General features: G+C 42.1%; 1 protein-coding gene across 8 annotated transcripts in view; it reads left to right on the top strand.

Annotated features, from left to right (window-relative positions):
* ATP8B4 (ATPase phospholipid transporting 8B4 (putative)) overlaps positions 1-20,324 on the top strand; it is a 348,133-nt gene that overhangs the window by 313,323 nt on the left and 14,486 nt on the right. For 7 of the 8 annotated variants that reach the window (XM_061428804.1, XM_061428800.1, XM_061428801.1 and 4 more), the window contains 2 exons: positions 13,361-13,444; positions 19,452-19,697. The exons of the other annotated variant lie outside the window; for it this stretch is intronic. In XM_061428804.1, coding sequence (XP_061284788.1) covers positions 13,361-13,444; positions 19,452-19,697 — 330 coding nt within the window. The remainder of the gene's footprint in view (positions 1-13,360; positions 13,445-19,451; positions 19,698-20,324) is intronic. 8 annotated transcript variants of the gene reach the window in all.

The following is a 20,324-nucleotide window of genomic DNA, read 5'->3' on the forward strand; positions in this document are numbered from 1 at the left end:
CACTCCCCTGCCACCACCTCGCCTTCCAGATGTGCTCTGGGGAAAACCCAGGGAGGGGTGGGTGCTCAGGCTTGGGCCATTACTCCTGGATCCAGCTAGTGGGTTTCTGTTAATTACACAAATCAGTAACAGATGTGTTGAGGCTGAGCACCTCATATTTATCCCACAATGTGTTTTCTTTAAATGGCAAATGTTTTTTAAGGCCAAAAAGAAAAAAAAATGTATCATTATATAGTTCTCCTCTGAAACACACAGCAAAGGGATGAATACATGTCTCCAGAGAGGTATTTCGTCCTGTCATTTGAACAAGGAGCTAAGCCAAGGGTCTCAGAATAGAAAGCCCTTTGTAACTGTCTGAGATCCTTATTAAAGTTTATTTAAATGTGGTATTCTATAAATCATAGCTTTTGTGTTCCCCAGGCTGTTAGATTGTAATTTGTAGCTGGGGTATTTTTACTCTATATAAAATGGTTGATAAGGTTGATAAATTGCTCCCACAGAGAAGGGAGCAAGGAGGAGCTTTCCCTAAATAGGAAAACAGTGAGGTAGGGAAAAGGAACACTCCACTTTTTTTTTTCTGATCTGTAAAGAGACACTTTTAGGCTTCCAAAGAGATTAGTAGCATCATGCAGAACAGAAAATTTGGAAGTAGAGGTGGTATGGCTGCCCATAGGAGGATGCAGTTCCTAGGACAAATATTTTTGTTCAAGATTCCTGTTTATATAAACAATTTTGAGTCACCCCAAATCAGAATGTCAGCAGTGGTCTGATATAGTCTCAGGCCAGAATGCTGCTCACACGAGAGGCTGCAAAAGAATCCCTCCTCCACCCTCCTTTACCCCTTCCATCTCTTTGGGGCATCTGGTCAATCCATAACAATGGGGATGAGCAGAAGAGAGAGATGGGGATAGTGGAGGTAGTAGAGGGCTTGAGGATGCCTGGAAGGGGAGAAAATGGATGGGAGTCCATGTGGGTCATGATCTGGCTAGTATGTCCCTCTCATCTGGTCCTAGTCATCAGAGGGGATCTTTACATTTTTCTGAATGTATCTAAGGACTTAAAGGGGAAGTGGAGCATTTACTAGGATAACTTTCTGAGTAGTTGGAGATCTCTTGCAGGGAGAGGAAGGAGCCTGTAATAGTAGAAATACTGCTTGTGACTTAATATTTTTAATCATTTCAGTTCAGTCACTTAGTCGTCGTGTCCAGCTCTTTGCAACCCCATGGACTACAGCACTCCAGGCTTCCCTGTCCATCAACAACTCCTGGAGCTTGCTCAAACTCATGTCCATTGAGTCGGTGATGCCATCCAACCATCTCATTCTCTGTCGTCCTCTTCTCCTCCTGCCTTCAATCTTGCCCAGCATCAGGGTCTTTTCCAGTAAGTCAGTTTTCTGCATCAGGTGGCCAAAGTATTGGAGTTTCAGCTTCAACATCAGTCCTTCCAATGAATATTCAGGACTGATTTCCTTTAGGATTGACTGGTTGGATCTCCTTGCAGCCCAAGAGACTCTCAAGAGTCTTCTCCAGCTACACAGTTCAAAAGCATCAGTTCTTTGGTGCTCAGCTTTCTTTATGGTCCAACCCTCACATCCATACATGACTACTGGAAAAACCATAGCTTTGACTAGATGGACCTTTGTTGGCAAAGTAATGTCTCTGCTTTTTAATATGCTATCTAGGTTGGTCACAGCTTTTCTTCCAAGGAGCAAGCATCTTTTAATTTCATGGCTGCAATCACCATCTGCAGTGATTTTGGAGCCCAAGAAAATAAAGTCTGTCACTGTTTCCATTGTTTCTCCATCTATTTGCCATAAAGTGATGGGACCCGATGCCATAATCTTAGTTTTTTGAATGTTGAGTTTTAAGCCTGCTTTTTAATTCTCCTTTTTCTCTTTCAAGCCCCTAAAGCCTAAACTGTGCTAAATCAATACACATCACTAGAAGGTGTTTTTTAAAAGTGAGTGACTCATGAATGACATTTGTAGAGGCAAAACTAGAGTTAGAGTAAACAGCGGTTGATATAATGAAATATTCATGAGGAAAATGCATAATTACATCAAGGTATTTCATGTTCTTTAACTCATGCTCTAATTTTCCATTGATTTTATTAGTATAGTAGTTTTTAATGGGTACAAATATCTTTGGTTGTAGCAGTAAAGGATTGTATTTCCATAAAAAATATAATTAGTAGGAAAATGCACCTTTTAAAAAAAATTGTTAAACATACGACTTGAAGCTTGAATCTTTGCATGTTTCTTCCTCCCTCTGTCCCTCCCTATCTTCCTTCCTTCCCTCCTTATTGAGGGTATTCACTTATGTGCACTATCCATTTGTCAGAGACAGAATTTTAGGTGCAGTAGTAAAGAATAACTCTATTACTTTGCCAGGCAAAGGGGAACACAGTGAACTCCTGCCCTTGAAAACTGTGTGTCCCAACCTGGGAGGATTTGGTGAGGAGTTTTATAGCAATGGTTCAAAGCGGGGATGTGCTGATAAGGGTCAGGGTATATAAGGGCCTGTACTCCATTAACTTGGTCTCAGGTAATCTCTTGATGCATTTTTCTGGTTCTTTTAATCTGGCCTCTGTGGTCTTCTCTGGAAGGAAGGGTGCTGACATCTTGCATTTGTTGGGAATTTTAGTGTGAGCTAAAGAGCTCAAAGATATTGTTATGTATGTCCCTTGCGGTTATTGTTATGTGCTTCTGTTAGATCCATACCATTTCTAGGTATGGTATGGATCTAACAGAAGCATAAGATATTAAGAAGAGGTGGCAAGAATACACAGAAGAACTATACAAAAAAGATCTTCATGAACCAGACAACCATGATGGTGTGATCACTCACCTAGAGACATACATCTAGGAATGTGAAGTCAAGTGGGCCTTAGGAAGCATCACTACAAACAAAGTTAGTGGACGTGATGGATTTTCAGCTGAACTATTTCAAATCCTGAAAAGATGATGCTGTGAAAGTGCTGCACTCAATATGCCAGCAAATTTGGAAAACTCAGCAGTGGCCACAGGACTGGAGAAGGTCAGTTTTCATTCCAATCCCAAAGAAAGGCAATGCCAAAGAATGCTCAAACTACTGCACAATTGCACTCATCTCACACGCTAGTAAAGTAATGCTCAAAATTCTCCAAGCCAGGGTCCAACAGTACGTGAACTGTGAACTTCCAGATGTTCAAGCTGGTTTTAGAAAAGGCAGAGGAACCAGGGATCAAATTGCTAATATCTGCTGGATCATGGAAAAAGCAAGAGAGTTCCAGAAAAACATCTACTTCTGCTTTATTGATCCTCGTCAAAGCCTTTGACTGTGTGGATCACAACAAACTGGAAAATTCTTCAAGATATAGAATACCAGACCACCTGACCTGCCTCCCGAAAAATCTGCATGCACGTCAAGAAGCAACAGTTAGACCCAGACATGGAACAACAGACTGATTCCAAATAGGAAAAGGAGTATGTACAGGCTGTATATTGTCACCCTGCTTATTTAACTTCCATGCAGAGAACATCATGTGAAATTCTGGGCTGGATGAGGCACAAACTGGAATCATGATTGCCAGGAGAAATATCAATAACCTCAGATATGCAGATAACACCACCCTTACAGCAGAAAGTGAAGAGGAACTAAAGAGCCTCTCGATGAAAGTGAAAAAGGAGAGTGAAAAAGTTGGCTTAAAACTCAGCATTCAGAAAACAAAGATCATGGCATCTGGTCCCATCACTTCATGACAAATAGATGGGGAAATAGTGAGAGACTTTATTTTGGGGGGCTTTAGAACCACTGCAGATGGTGACTGCAACCATGAAATTAAAAGATGCCTGCTCCTTGGAAGAAAAGCTATGACCAACCTAGGCAGCATATTATAAAGCAGAGACATTACTTTGCTGATAAAGATCCATCTAGTCAAAGTATGGTTTTTCCAGTAGTCATGTATGGATGGGAGAGTTGGACTATAAAGAAAGCTGAGTGCCAAAGTATTGATGCTTCTGAACTGTGGTGTTGGAGAAGACTCTTTGAGAGTCCCTTGGGCTGCAAGGAGATCCAACCAGTCAATCCTAAAGGAAATCATCCTGAATATTCATTGGAAGTACTGATGCTGAAGCTAAAACTCCAATACTTTGGCCACCTGATGCAGAAAACTGACTTATTGGAAAAGACCCTGATGCTGGGCAAGATTGAAATCAGGTGGATAAGGGGATGACAAAGGATGAGATAGTTGGATGGCATCACCAATGGACCTGAGTTTGAGCAGGCTCCCGGAGTTGGTCATGGACAGCGAAGCCTGGCGTGCTGTAATCCATGGTGTCACAGAGAGTTGGACATGACTGAGGGACTGAACTGAAACTCCCTTGAGGTGGAACCAGGACCTTGTCCTAGGCTTCCGTGTTGTTTCTTCTCTTTTTCACCCTGTCTCTGTGTCCTGTTCCTGATTAACAGTTGCTGGAATCTTCCCTTTGGAACTCAAGGTCATAGACGTTGGAGCTGTTCCCTACAAACAAGAAATGGGGGACATGGAAAGGCTTCCATGCCCAGGAGCCCCATGGGATCCTGCAGTTTCACCAAGAAGCTTGAAGTCTAGTGGGGAGGGCCTGGGAACCAGCACATAGATAATTACTGAGTCGACAGCTGTGAAGCAGTGAGGTATGGAATGTCATGGGACTACTGGCCTGGAACCCAGCTATGGAAGATGGCAGTGGGCAGAGCTCAGAACGGCTTACTAGAAGATCTGACCCTGGGCTGACCTTTCAGGGATCCATCAGAGTGAAGCAGGTGAAGAGGGAAAGAATGGGAATCCCTGGTTTGGGATTCCCATCCCAAACTGAAGTGAAGAATGGTTTGGGCTGGAACTCCACCCATCTGGCATGGTTAAGTCAGTGGGGTTTGGGATTAATTTAATGTGGGGTGTTGGAGAGAGGAAGAGAGATCAGATTTCTGACTTGGGCTCTGGGATGGAAGTGGTAGTGTCAGAAACTGATTTAGGGAACATAGGAAGAGGCCTGGTTAAGGGACTGTGAGAATGAGTCCAGGGCTGGACACATTGAATTTGCAAAGCCCATGGCATGTCCTCAGGGGAGGGTCTACTGAAAAGTTAAATGTTTAACATTTATAAAAAGTTGTAAAATATTCAACAACTCTTTTTAGAGCATCCACCATTGGCTAGACACTGCTCTAGATACGGGAGTTATCGCTGTGCATAAGTCTCTGTTTCATGGAAATTATATTCTGTGCTGTTCTCTGTCACTCTGTACTGTCTGACTTTGTGACTCCATGAACTATAGTCCACCAGGCTCTTCTGTCCATGGGGATTCTCCAGGCAAGAATGCTAGTGGGTTGCCATGCCCTCCTCCAGGGGATCTTCCCAAACCAGGGATTGAACCCAGGTCTCCCACATTACAGAAAGATTCTTTACTGTCTGAGCCACCAGGGCAGCCCAAGAATACTGGAGTGGGTAGCCTGTCTCTTCTCCAGGGGAACTTCCTGACCCAGGAATCAAAGTGGGGTCTCCTGCATTCCAGGCAGATTCTTTACCAGCTGAGCTACCTGGGAAGATTATATTCCAGAGAGATGAAAACAGATAATAAAGGAATAAATTAGTGAGATAATTTCAGAATTGCTATTAAGAAAGCACTGGGTATTGTAGAAGTTCTCATTGGGAAGTTAACACTGGAACTGTGACCTGAGTGTTTAGAGGGAAATGTTCATATGAATACCCTGGGGTTCAAGTATTCCAGACAGAGGGCATAGCAAGTAGGAATGAGCCTGGTAAGTTAGAGAAAGATAGTCAGTGAAGCTGAAGCTCTGTGAGTGAGGACTAGAGAGCAGTGAGGCAAAGTTGAAGAGGTAGGCTGCATGGATGAGGAAGGGCCTTAAGGCATGGGGCAGAGCCTTAGAAGTTCACTCTAAGTAAAATGGGAAACCACTTGAAGGTTTTAAGCTAATGGTATCATTTTAAATGACAAAAACCAGCATACAGAATTGTATTTGTTGTACACAAAGTGACATAAGCAGGGAAGCTTTTAAAGAAACTTGCCAAATGATACCACGGATTGAGCAGTGTTTTCATACCATGCTCAGTGCTGTGAATGCTGAGGACCAGGACTGGAAGTTGGTCCTGACACTTGATAGGCCAACGTTTTCCAACGCTGTGATCTCAGGACTCTATCAATATGTATCACTTGTTGTTCTTGTTTAGTTGCTAAGTCATGTCTGACTCTTTGTAACACCATGGACTATAGTCCACCCAGGCTCCTCTGTCCATGGTATTTTCCAGGCAAGAATACTGCAGTGGGTTGCCATTTATTTCTCCAGGGGATCTTCCCGACCCAGGGATCGAACCCATGTCTTCTGCATTGGCAATATATTAGGAATTAAAATGGAGGAAAGTTAAACATCTATTAAAAATAACATACCCATGACGTGTTTATCTAAATAACATTTTAGTGAAAAAAAAATATGGTACTTTTCAAAATAAAAAATTAGTTTTGAGAAGAGAGTGAGTTTTTATACTTAAGTTCTTACTATTTAGCACAACAGGAGGCACTCGGGTTCTCACATCTGCTTCTGCATCCAGTTGGTTGTGACATCACACATCATATATACTCATATGAGAATGAGAGTAAAGAGGGAATGTAAACAGCGTCTTAGCATCATTCTGATAACAGTTTTGACACTGTGGATCTCCTAACAGTTCCCTACACCACTTTGAAAATCTTCGTGTTCAGTGGCATTGGGCAGTCTCCTAACTTAATCAGGGCCTCAAACTAGTTTCCCTATCTGTAAACTGGAAGCTGTTAATAGCACCAACCACACAGGATTGTTGTGATTATTTAATGAGTCAATAACATCTGGCCCATAGTGTGTTCCATACATATCAGCCAGCTAATTTTTGTTTTCTTTTTGTTGTGATTCTGTGTGGCAGCAAGCCCTCTTGCAAGAAATTGTAAAAACTCATTTAAACTTTATTCTCACTAATTTTCCTTTCCTGTCCTCTCTTTCTCAAGTTGTGAAATGAGGCTTCAGATCCGAATACCAGCTTACAAACGCTACCATCAGATAACTGCAGGTTTAATGCTAGGCAATTTGTGGTGATGTTCATGGCGCTTTAGGCCAGACCATCAGTTACTGATTGTTTTGTTGTTGTTTAGTTGCTAAGTTGTGTCTGACTGTCTTGGGACCCCATGGATTGTAGCCCACCCAGGCTCCTCTGTCCATAGGATTTTCCAGGCAAGAATATGGAGTGGGTTGCCATTTCCTTCTCCAGGGGATCTTCCCAACCCAGGGATCAAACCTGTGTCTTTTGTGTTGGCAGATGGATTTTTTACTGTTGAGCCACCAGGGAAGCCCCACTCACAGTTTAGCTTGTCGTAATTTTCCGGATTCTTTCTTTCTTGATGAGGAAATCATCTGTCCTCAGTGAACAGAAGTTGGATGGTGGATGAGGTAGAGGAAAAAGAGATCCAACAGAGTGAGGTTTTGCCTGGGGGTCTCAGACTTCAATTAAATTGCTTTCCCACTCTTAAATATTCCATGCTTCAATCATGAAATGAATTGATATGAAACCATCATAAAATGCTTGAGGGTTTGTGTCAGCTACTGCTTTCTTTCTGGATAGGATAAGTGAAATTTCAATTTTGGCTTCACAGTGGACTCACCAGAGAAAATTTTTTTTTTTTTAAACTTTACATAATTACATAATTTTATTAGTTTTGCCAAATATTTAAAATTATCGATACTTTGATTATCCCACCTCCAAAGATATTGATTTAATTGGCCTGGATATGGCTTGGGCATCAGGATATTTAAAATACTTCCATTGCCCAAAGTCCCATCAGAGTGTGACTAGAGAATAGGTCATGTGTTTCCCTTTTTATTGTAAAAAATAACAAATTACAAAAAAGTACATAATATATAAATGTCAGCTTAACAAATTGTAGAATGAACACTCACATCCCCGTGATCCAGTGCAAAAACCAGAAGGTTGCCAAACCCCAGAAGCTCCCTTGCCTTTTCTCAGTCACACCTCATTTCTGACTCTCTGGAGGTAATCATTGTCCTGATATTTTATAATCATGTTCTTTTATAATTTTACCATATGAGTATAAACCTCTAAACAACATAGATTGGCACATTTTTAAACTTTACTGAAAGGGAATCGTACTTTTTTGTCTGGCTTCTTTTGCTCAACATCATATACATTTTTTGATTCATTTGTGGTTTTGGATATAGTTATATAGTTCCTTGCTTTTAATTATTTTGTAGAATTCTATGATATCAGTATACCACAGTGTCAGCCATGAATGTTTCTGGTTTGGGGCTTTTATAGCCAATGCTGGTATGAGCGTTTTCATAGGTCTCTTGGTGCAGGAAGGCAGGCATTCTGACATATATTTCTAGGAATAGACTCGTTGGACACATTGGTTTGTCTGAAGGAAGAGAAAGAGGCTGAGCAGACAGGAGTTTGGCAGATAGGAGGTGGTATCTGCGACTCTGTTAACACTCTACTGTGGGCTGGGCCCCTGGAGGGTTGCACTGCTCTGAGCCATGTGCCCTGGGGATGCTGAAGATTTACAGAAGGCAACGAGAAGCTCAGGACCCTCTGCTTTTAATCATTTTCTGAGACTAGAGGGATAATGTTCCCGTCAAGGGTAGAGATCCTGTTGACATACTTCCCAATCTGGACAGCCTCCTGGGATTAGGGTTTACAGCAGGAGACTGGTTGGCCCACAAAACATCAGGCTTTCATCCCAACCTCAGCAGCTGATAGAAAGAGATAAACACGGTCTCTGGAGGAAAAAAAAAAAAACATCATCTAGGCCTTGAAGTGGTTCTTAAATTGTCACCCTCTCCCTTACCTTGACAGGTATTCCCCATTCATTAGTTCACTGAGGCTTTGATGAAGATACTTTTTCACCCTTAGTTTTTGTTGTTGTCTTCAGTGGGGAATTTGGTATTAATCAATTGTTATTGATGGCACATGTCTCTGTCACATATAGGATTTCCCAAGTGGCTCAGTGTAAAGAATCTGCCTGCAATGCAGGAGATGCAAGAGATGCAGGTTCAATCCCTGAGTCGGAAAGATCCCCTGGAGAAGGAAAGGGCAAACCACTGCAGTATTCTTGCCTGGAGAATTCCATGGACAGAGGAGCCTGGAGGGCTACAGTCCATGAGTTCACAAAGAGTGGGACATGACTGAGCAAGCATACGTGCATCTTCAGTGGGGAGTTTGGTATTATTCAGTTGTTATTGATGGCACATGCTCCTGTCTTATATGAGTACCATAAATCCAGGCTTGTTCCAGATACCTGGGCTAGAATATCCTGGGGTTTCCAGGGAATGCTGACAAGCTTTTCTGGTCTATTCTTATGGTTGCCTGACACTCCAGGCAATTGCCCTGCCCTCTGCAGGTTCTCTCTTGCCACATGGAGTCTCAGGTCCTCTAGAATCTGCACTGTCTGTACTGCTGTGCTCCCAGCATACACATAGGCTGAGGTATGTTAGAGTTAGCTCATATTGGTCCCAAGAACTGCTTGTTAAATGTGAGCCAGTGGTTAAACACAGAAAATTAAATTCTATAATTTAAATAAACTATATGGAAAACCAAGTTCATAACTACTTCAAACTCATCACTTAAAAAAATTATTTACTTTAATTGGAGGACAATTACAATATTGTGAGTGTTTTTTGCTGTATATCAATATGAATTTGCCACAGGTATACATGTGTCCCCTCCATCCTGAAGCCCCCTCCCACCCCGTCCCCATCCCATCCCTCTTGGTTGTCATAGAGCCGTGGCTTTGGGTGCCCTGCTTCATGCATCAAACTCGCACTGGTTATCTATTTTTACATATGGTAATATATATGTTTCAGTGCTATTCTCTCAAATCATCCCACCCTCTCCTCCCACTGAATCAATTTTAAATGAGTTGACCATCTTCTGCTGATTATGCTCTTGAGGTTAATTGTATCTGTTGGATTGATGTGGTGGAAATACTATACGGTGGTGTGCTATGGCACATCTCGTCTTAACTCAGTGATATGACCGCTTGAACTGGAAATATTTACATCATGGAAAATTGGTAAATGTTACAACTCAGGCTTTTTCTTTCTTTTTTTAAAGAGCTAGTTGTTAAACATCTAGCATATCGCTGGACATAAGGCCCCCTTTCAGATCCTCAGAGCAGAGTTCAGACAGAATTTAATAAGCCTCAAAAGTGGTGCTAGTGCTAAAGAACCCATCTGCCAAAGCAGCAGAAGTAAGAGATGCAGGTTTGATCCCTGGGTTTGGAAGATCCCCTGGAGGAGGGCATGGCAACCCACTCCAGTATTCTTGCTTGGAAAATCCCCATGGGCAGAGAAGCCTGGTGGGCTACTGTCCATAGAGTAGCAAAAAGTCAGACACAACTGAAATGACTTTGCATGCACACACAGATAACAAAAGAGAACTTAAAAACTGGTTACTAGAAATGGTTATTCTGAGTCACAAGCACAGGCCTCTTGATGGTGGCCCCTAATGTTGCCCCTTTGCCTAAATCCTGTCTCCACTGTTTATTGGTAGTAGAATTCAGCTTTCCTGCCTGGTGTTTGGCATACCCTCAAAGAGAATGACATAGAGCAGGTCTTTCCTATGTAGATTCCAGGCCTCAACTCTCTGAGATATTCAGCGAATAAAGCAAATTCCTTCCTTCTCTCATCTAGCCCACACCTCCAGTTTTCTGTTCTCATTTTTTCTGTTTCTTTTTTTTGCCCTAAGAATGAAGTCTCCGTGAATTGATTGACATGTCCATGCTCATTACTTCTTACCAAGGGACTAAGCTTGCTGAGAATACAATAATCAGCATTTTTCACAGTGTCTGGCTTATTCAGTGTTGAATAAAACCACCTGTGGAGCTTCAACAGAAATTTCAGATTGAGATTTGGCCTTTAAAGACTGGCTTCCTTCTCTTTTCCTTGAACAAGTATATACCCATCTCAAGAACAAACAGCAATGCAAAGACATGTAATAGCCCAAATCCAGATTTAGCAATAAAGCCACCGAAATATTTTTTTCTCCTATATTACCTACATGTATAGGACAGGATTTGAAAGACTGCCTTAGCTATATAACTATGCAGAACCTACCTTTAGCTTCTCTATCTGGAACATTTGCATTTAAGATTCCTGTTGCTTTCAGAATTTCCCTAAGAAGAAAGTGTGCTTCAGAAAATATTCAAACTCCAGCTCTTCTTTCCACTGATGATCTGATCCAGTCGCCGTCGTCTCTCACCTGGAGCACTGCACTAGCCTCCTAATTGGTTTCCCAACTTCCACAATTGTGCCTCTTTAGTCTGTTCTCAGCACAGAATCCAGAGAATCAGGTTAAAGTACAAATCATGATGTTCCTGTGCTCAAAATCCTCTAATGCCGTCATCTTTTATTTAGGGAACAATCCATAGTTACCTCTATAGGATCCTCCTGTAATTATTTCTTTGAAATTCATGATACTCCATGTAGGGTGCTCTGCTCCAGCCAAATGGGCTGTCTTGCTGTCCTCTGAACCTGCCAGATACTTTCTTGCCTCACAGATTTTTCATGTGATCTACTTGCCATGTGAAATGTTCATGTCCCAGAAAGCTGCATATTTTGATCCTTAATTTTCTTCAGATTTTTTTCCTCAAATGTTACTTCTTAGTGATACCCTCTCCAATCACCTTACAACCCTTCCATATTTCCTACCCTCTTTCTACCCTAGTATTTGTTACTTTCTTACTCAGTCATTTACTCATCAACTATATATCTTGTTTATTATATAAAATCATTTTTGTTACAGTGAAGATTTCATGAGGAATTTTTATCTGATTGTATCATGTTAAATTATCATTGCTGAGAACCTGGTACCTGGCACATAATGGTTTCTTAATAAATATTGAATGAATGAATGATACAGTCGTAGAACAGACATTGGTTAGGGGCTGGAGACCTATTTTATTTTATTTGTTTTTATTTATTTATTATTTTATTTTATTTTTTAACTCTACAATATTGTATTGGTTTTGCCATTATTTGTTTTTAAAATATTTATTTTGCTGCATCAGGTCTTAGTTGTGTCACGTGGGATCCTTCATCATGATGCATGGGCTCTCTGGTGTGGCTCGAAGGCTTTAGAGGGCACAGGCTTCAGCAGTTGCATCATATGGGTTCTCTAGTTGTGGCACACAGGCTCCAGAGTATGTGGGCTCAGTAGTTGTGGAGCGTGGCATGTGGAATCTTAGGGATCGAATCTGCATCCCCTGCATTGCAAGGCAGATTCTTAATCACTGGAACACCAGGGAAGTCTCTGGAGCTGGAGACCTATGTTTTCATCTTTCCCTTTGCCTGTGATAAGGTCTATAATACTTTTTCCGTTCTGTTTCTACATGTCTATGTACTTATTAATACAAAGGAGATATAAGGACTATTCGGAGAAGGCAATGGCACCCCACTCCAGTACTCTTGCCTGGAAAATCCCATGGACGGAGGAGCCTGGTGGGCTGCAGTCCAGGGGGTTGCTAAGAGTCGGACATGACTGAGCGACTTCACTTTCACTTTCCACTTTCATGCATTGGAGAAGGAAATGGCAACCCACTCCAGTACTCTTGCCTGGAGAATCCCAGGGATGGTGGAGCCTGGTGGGCTGCTGTCTATGGGGTCGCACAGAGTCGGACGAGACTGAAGCAACTTAGCAGCAGCAGCAGCAGCAGCAGCTGCATAAGGACTATTTCACATGCCTCACTTTTAGTGAGGTGCATGCAAGGAACTGTTGTCTGTAGGTGTGAGGGGTATTTTTATTGTCTGATTTATATCCAGTGTAGCAAGCAGCTAGCTCCATGCCCACCTTGCTTTAAACCACTCACAAGAAAAAAGTTCTCCATGTGAACACAGGATGGGGCTGATAGGTTCATTTCTGTATCTCCCTCTGAAGATGTTCATGGATCCTTTGCTTATTGCTTAGCAGTTCAGGTAATTGGACTTATTAGAAGACATTGAAAACCTAAAGGGTGGAATAACCCCCCAGAGGGGCCAGAGCTTGTGTGCATCCAGCACTGTGTTAGGTGTTCTACATGTCTGATGCCCTTCTCCCCAACTGAAATTCTATAAGGAAAGTATGACTTCATTTTAGAGATGAAGAGATTGAAGTTTAGAGAGATCTAGGTGTCCATAAAGCAGCAAAGCTGATAAGAGAATGAGCCTGGGGAGAATTCAGGTCTATCTGACTCTAACACCAAACTCCCATCCACTTTAGGAAAATTGAGATAGTTAGTCCAAGAGCCTAAAAGTGAATATTCTCACACCTATGCATGCTGTTTCTCACTGATGTGTTAATTTCATTTCAGACTGTCTATGACCAGTGGTTCATTACCCTTTTTAACATTGTCTACACATCGCTGCCTGTTTTAGCCATGGGGATTTTTGACCAGGTATGTGTTTTCCTTTGTCTTTGTAACTTACTTTGCTCTGTTGATGCCTTCTAGTTGCTTTTAGCTTCTAAGTAGAAGCTTTTGAACTGTGGTGTTGGATAAGACTCCTGAGAGTCCCCTGGATTGCAAGAAGATCAAACCAGTCCATCCTAAAGGAAATCAGTCCTGAATATTCATTGGAAGGACTCATGCTGAAGCTGAAACGCCAATACTTTGGCCACCTGATATGAAGAACTGATTCATTTGAAAAGACCCTGATGCTGGGAAAGATTGAAAGCAGGAGGAGAGGGGGACGACAGAGAATGAGATGGTTGGATGGCATCACCAACTCAATGGACATGAGTTTGAGTAAACTCTGGGAGTTGGTGATGGACAGGGAGGCCTGGCGTGCTGCAGTCCAAGGGGTTGCAAAGAGTTGGACATGACTGAGCAACTGAACTGAACTGAGAAGATGCAAATCATGGAAAGAGTCCTAAGAATGGAGTCGATACCTTAATAGGTATCACATGGATCAAAAACCCTTCCAACTCCCCCAAAAGATCTCGGATCAGAGCTTGATTACTATCGTCTTAAAGACTCACAGTCTACATTATTTTCTCTAAAGGCTCTGAGAGGTCCTACAAGAAATAGTCTCTTTAATTACATTGTAGCCCAGAATTTCCCAAACTCATAGGACTTACGTTTACTTACTTATTTTTCATGTAGAACTGACCAATATGCCTCAGAACTAGTCTCTCTAGTTCACACACTGGGGAATCCTGTATTAGCCTCTGAGAGTGCAGAGAACCATGTGAGGATACATAGAAAATCATGGAGCTGGCTGGAGTGCAAAGAGCTAGCATCTGTGGTGAAACTGCCCAGCACGACTCAGAACAGAAACTCAAGGCCAGAGGAGCACCCTGCCAATGGGAGAGGGAGACACAGAGCCCCAGAGCCATGGAGAGAGAAAGGGCGTAGTTTTCTTTAGTTTAGCTCAATGTGCTTGAGGGGAGCGAAGGGAGGGAATCAATTATAAAATGGTAGGTCCTTGGCACACTCAAGGCCTTGGAGGGTACTTCCTGGATGGGGGAAAAGTCTGGCTGCCCATGGGGAAGTGAAAGACTAGCCAGAGGAGTTTCCATGGCACAGTTAGAGTGTATTATTTAAAAAAATTTTTGAAGTATTTTTAAGGAGACCAGATTTTCTCCAGGCTGTTGTTAGATACATTTGCTAGGCCTCATTTTCTGGCCCAAAGCCATCTATTGCAAAATATAAATCTTAACTTTATGAGCTCATTCTGCTCTCCCATTCTGAAGCTTTGTAGTCAGTTGTAAGCCTCACTTCTTGTACGTAAAAAAGGCAGATTGTGAACAACTCATTTTGTGAAATTCTACAAAAAGCAATGAACTCTTGAAGACTTTGGATATAAAGGATTAGGCTCTTTCATTTCCAAGTGCCCATGTTTACAAGTGTTCCTTTTCTTGGTGCTTTGTAGCTGCCCAGAATGTGGGGTAAAATATTAAAAATAAAACAATTTCTGGGAAAAGATGGTTATTGTGCAATATGGAAAACAATATAAAAAGGGGAGAGTTCAAGATGGTGATAAAGGAAGATCCTGAACTCACCTCTTGCTGTGGACACAGTCTACAACTACACAAGGAAGAATCTTCTCTTAAACAACCCTAAAGGCTGTCTGAGTGAAGACTATACACTGAGCAAACAAGAAGAGAACCACACTCAAGGAAGCGAGTTGGAGAGGCTGGGACACAATCTCGCCATAAATCCTACTCCCACCCTCAGCACAGCAGTCTTCAACCAGGAGAAAACTCAAAGCCTGAAGTTCTTCCCTTAGGAGTGAAGGGTATGCACCCCACATTGAGCACCTTAACTTTTAAAACCCACAACTAGAGATAAGCCCCCCCAAACCAATGGGGCTCCTGTTCCAAGACCCACAAGACTGAAGCAATCTAAGAAATAGTTCTGAATGGGCCCATGTGCTCAGACTCAGTTGCTCCTGGGCCCAGTGCAGACATAGCAAATCATGCCAGTCACAGAGGCTCACCAGCTTATATTAAGTGTCGGCCTGGGAGCAGGCATCCAGCTGAACACACACATCTCGGAGTCTGCTGGAACACACTCCAGGGACAGAGGGTCAGTGCCATCCTTGCATGCTCCCTTTGCCAGACTTCAGATCACCAGTATCTCCTGAACAGGTGCTGGTACATGTGTCTGGTGCCCCTATTTTTGTGGCTGCCACCCAGAGGACACCTCTTGGCTGCCTAACTCTGGAAGCCAGAGAAACTTGCATTCCTGGTCCCATCAGTTCAGTTCAGTCACTCAGTTACGTCTGACTCTTTGCAACCCCATGGACTGCAGCACGTCAGGCTGTCCTTCACCAACTCCCAGAGATTGCTCAAACTCATCCCAATTGAGTCGGTGATGCCATCCAATCGTCTCACCCTCTGTCGTCCTCCTGCCTTCAATCTTTCCCAGCGTCAGGGTCTTTTCCAATGAATCAGTTCTTTGCATCAAGTAGCCAAAGTATTGGAGCTTAAGTTTTAGCATCAGTCCTTCCAGTGAATATTCAGAGTGTATTTCCTTTAGGATTGACTGGTTTGATCTTCTTGCAGTCCAAGGGACTCTCAAGAGTCTTCTCCAACACCACAGTTCAAAAGCATCAATCCTTTGGCACTTAGCCTTCTTTATGGTCCAGCTCTCAGATCCATACATGGTTACTGGAAAAACCATAGCTTTGACTAGATGGACCTTTGTCAGCAAAGTAATGTCTCTGCTTTTAAATATGTCATCTAGGTTGGTCATAGCTTTTATTCCAAGGAGCCTATGGGACTATAGTAATCAGCCTGACCCAGAAAGGATCTCATACTCCTGTCTGGTGTCCTGACTTTTATGACTGTTGCCAGGGAACATTTCTAATGTGTGTGTAGACACACACACACATGTATATAAAAGAACATACATTATTACATGTATATATAGAATAATATATAGAATACAAGGAATATATACAGAATATATATATTCTATATCTATATATTCTATATCTCTCTATATATTCTAATATATGTATATTCTATATCTATCTATATATTCTAAAAATGTAGAATACTCCCTCCAAAAGCAATAGAATGCAAATTCTTCTGAAGTGCATGTGAAACATTTTAAAGAAAAGATCATTTGTTAAGCTATGAAAAGTCTTAATACATTTTACAAATTGAAGTCATATCAAGTATCTTTTCTAACCACAGTGGTATAAACTAGAAATTACTTACATGAAGAAAGCTGGAAAATTCACTTATATGTGCAGATTAAGCAGCATACTCCTGAAAAGCAATAGGTTAAAGAAGAAATCAAAGAAGAAATTTAAAAATACCTTGAGACAAATTAAAATGGGAATATAAGATATCAAAATCTGTGGGATAGAATAAAAGCAGTTCCAAGAGGGAAGTTCATAGTAATAAATGCCAACCTCAAGAAACATGAAAAGACTCAAACAACCTGCCTTTATACCTCAAGGAACTAGGAACAGCACAAAGCCCAAAGGTGGTAGAAGGAAGGGAAAAACAACATTAGAGCAAAAATAAATGAAATAGAGACTAAGAAAGTGATAGAGAAGATCCATGAAACTAAGCTGGTTCCTTGAAAAGATAAAGTCGACAAACCTTTAGGTAGACTCACCAAGAAGAGAAGAGAGAAGGCTCAAAATCAGAAGACATTACAACTGACCACAAAAACACAAGGATCATAAGAGACTAATATTATACAGCAACAAATTGGACAATTTAAAGAAATGAATAAATTTCTAGAAACATACATCCTACCAAGACTGAATTATGATTAAGCAGAAAATGTGAACAGAATGGAAAACAGTATAGAAATCCTGCAAAAAATTAAAAATAGAGCTGTCAAGTGATCCAGCAATTCCACTTCTGGGTATTTATCCAAAGAAAGCCAAAACATTAATTTGAAAAGATATAGACAGTCCTATATTCATTGCAGCATTATTGATAGTAAATAAGATATGGGAATAACCTAAGAGCTAAAAGATATAGATAAAAAATATACAGTTGACCCTTGAAACAACACAAAAGTTAGGGGTCCCCCTCACTTTGGCCCATACCCCAACAGAGTCCAAAATTCTCCTTTACTTGTAGAGTTGCCCCTCCATATCCATGGTTCTGCATCTAAAGTTTCAACTAAGAGTGGATCAGGTAGTACATATTTATTGAAAAATTCTGTGTGTAGGTGAACCCACTTACTGCAAACCCATGTTGTTCAAGGGTCAACTGTATACTCAATAAGTGAAGTCGCTCAGTCGTGTCCAACTCTTTGCAACCCCATGGACTGTAGCCTACCAGGCTCCTCTGTCCATGGGATTTTCCAGGCAAGAGTACTGGAGTGGGGTGCTATTTCCTTCTCCAGGGGATCTTCCTGACCCAGGTCTGCCGCCTTGCAGGCAGACACTTTACCGTCTGAGCCACCAGGGAAGTTCCGTATACACAATAAGGCCCCTTATTGCCATCAAGTTGAGCGTCTACCCATATCCTTTTCTGCTTTGTCTACTCTGACCCTTAAAATGATCTTCCGATCATGGGGTGCTATGCTGGAAGGCCTCGGTGACCATCTATGGCACTGCTTATTGTATAAGGAGGAAACTAAAACTCAGAAGATCATTCTCCTAAAGTTATACGGTCAGTGACAGACCTCAGCCTAGCACCAGGCCACTTGACTCTGAGACTGTAACACTGTTGTTACTATTACTATCATTATCTTGTTGTTATTTATAGAAGCATCTTGTTTTTTAATTATATGAACTATGGCAAGAACTCTGCTGAATACATACCCATTTCATCATGACAGTGATCCTGTGAGGGAGATGGTGTTGCTTGCACTTCTGAAGATGAGGAACCTGAGGCTCAGACAGGTTAAGTGACGGGTCTAAGACTACACACCTGTTACGCAGCAGAGCCGGGGTCTGAACTCAGGATTGTCTGGCTTTGGAGCCGGCTCTAGTGTTTGGCTGTGGCGCTCACAGTGTGGTCACCAGCACTGCTTTGGAGCTTGTTGGAAAGGCAGTCTCAGGCCCCACCCCAAACCTACTGAAGTGCAATCTGTTCCCCAGGTTATTAGTGTGCACATTAAGTTTGAGAAGCACAGCTTTAGCTTCTCCCAGGGCCTGGCTGGGCCCAAACATGATGCCTTCTTATTCTGTCTAAATTCTTTAACCTAAGCACCTGGTAGCTGCCTATGGAGCCCTCCCTGGGTAGAACTCTCACTTCTGCAGGCTTAGCTCCCTTGCACCTGGAATCTACATTCTGTTCCCTCTTTCCCTGTTCCTTTCCTCCTGCTCACCCTCCCCCAGAAGTTGGGAACTCAGGGGGGCCTTTTCTGACTGGCACCGCCTGTCACTGCCTTGGCAGCTAACCCCAGGACCCGCTGGCTGCACTGGATGTCCTAGAATTCTGGGAGCATGAGCGCAGCTAAGGAGAGTAGAGAAAAGAAACTTCCATGTGAAGCCAAATATCCACATGCAATCAAGTTCTGGTTCTGTTATAAAAGCTGTGTTGCCTCTCATGAATCTCTCTTGGAGACTCAAGTTCCTCCTATATAAAGTAGGGATAATTTTAATATCCTTTGGGTTACTGTGGGAATGAAAACAAAGTAATGAGTAGTGCATATTAGGGCATGCTTAGATAGTGCATGCATGCCCAACTGTGTCCAACTCTTTGTGATCCTATGGGCTGTAGCCTGTCAGGCTCCTCTGTCCATGGAGTTTTCCAGGCAAGGATACTGGAGTGGGTTGCCATTTTCTCCTCCAGGGGACCTTCTTGACCTAGGGATTGAACCCTCATCTCCTGGATCTCCTGCATTGGCAGGTGGATTCTTTACCACTGAGCCACCTGGGAAGGCCATGTTTAGATATGCACATGCTATTTCCAGAGACAGGAAATTCAGAGTTTCTCTAACTTCTCCTCGAGCCTCCTCCACTAAAGTAACTCTCTGTTGACAGGATGTTAGTGACCAGAATAGCATGGATTATCCCCAGCTCTACAGACCTGGGCAGCTGAATCTACTTTTTAACAAGCATGAATTTTTCATCTGTATGGCACATGGAATCTATACCTCATTAGCCCTTTTCTTCATCCCTTATGGGGCCTTTCACAACATGGCTGGAGAAGATGGACAGCACACTGCAGATTACCAGTCTTTTGCAGTGACCATGGCCACGTCTTTGGTCATTGTGGTCAGCGTGCAGGTAACCCTTCTGGTGAAAATATCTTAACTGGATGGCTTTACATCTTGTAAAATCATGCTTCATTTGTTGACAGTAATCTTAGTAGGGTCCTCAACCATTTTGGCACCAGGGACTGGTTTCATGGAAGACAATTTTTCCACGGGCCAGGGTGGTGGGGGGATGGTTTCAGAAATGCATTATATTTATTGTGCATTTATTTCTAGTATTATTACAACAACCACAGACCATCAGGCATTAGATCCTGCAGGCTGGGGACCCCTGTAATACGGGGGTTTTCTTTTTAACTACACATTCTGAGATGAAACAGGAAGTTTTAACATAAATCCCCAGATGTGGGAGATTAGCATTTTGTGTCTATAACCTCCAAATTAGGAGAAACCTCACAGTAAATTGGGCACTTTTTGGGACTGAACACTGTATGTAAAGAGAATTGATATACTAATTCTTCCTTGTGTTTTCTTCTTGGGAGAAAAAGTTTCTAATGATAATAGAAACTTTCCCATGATTTCTGTAAAAGTAACTTCTAGGTTTTTTAAATTTATGTCACTCAAAGGATAATTACTTTACAATATAGTGATGGTTTTTGCCATATATCAACATGAGTCAGTCATAGGCATAAATGTGTCC

This window comes from Bos javanicus, chromosome 10 (genome assembly GCF_032452875.1).
Source record: "Bos javanicus breed banteng chromosome 10, ARS-OSU_banteng_1.0, whole genome shotgun sequence".
Lineage (NCBI taxonomy): Eukaryota > Metazoa > Chordata > Mammalia > Artiodactyla > Bovidae > Bos > Bos javanicus.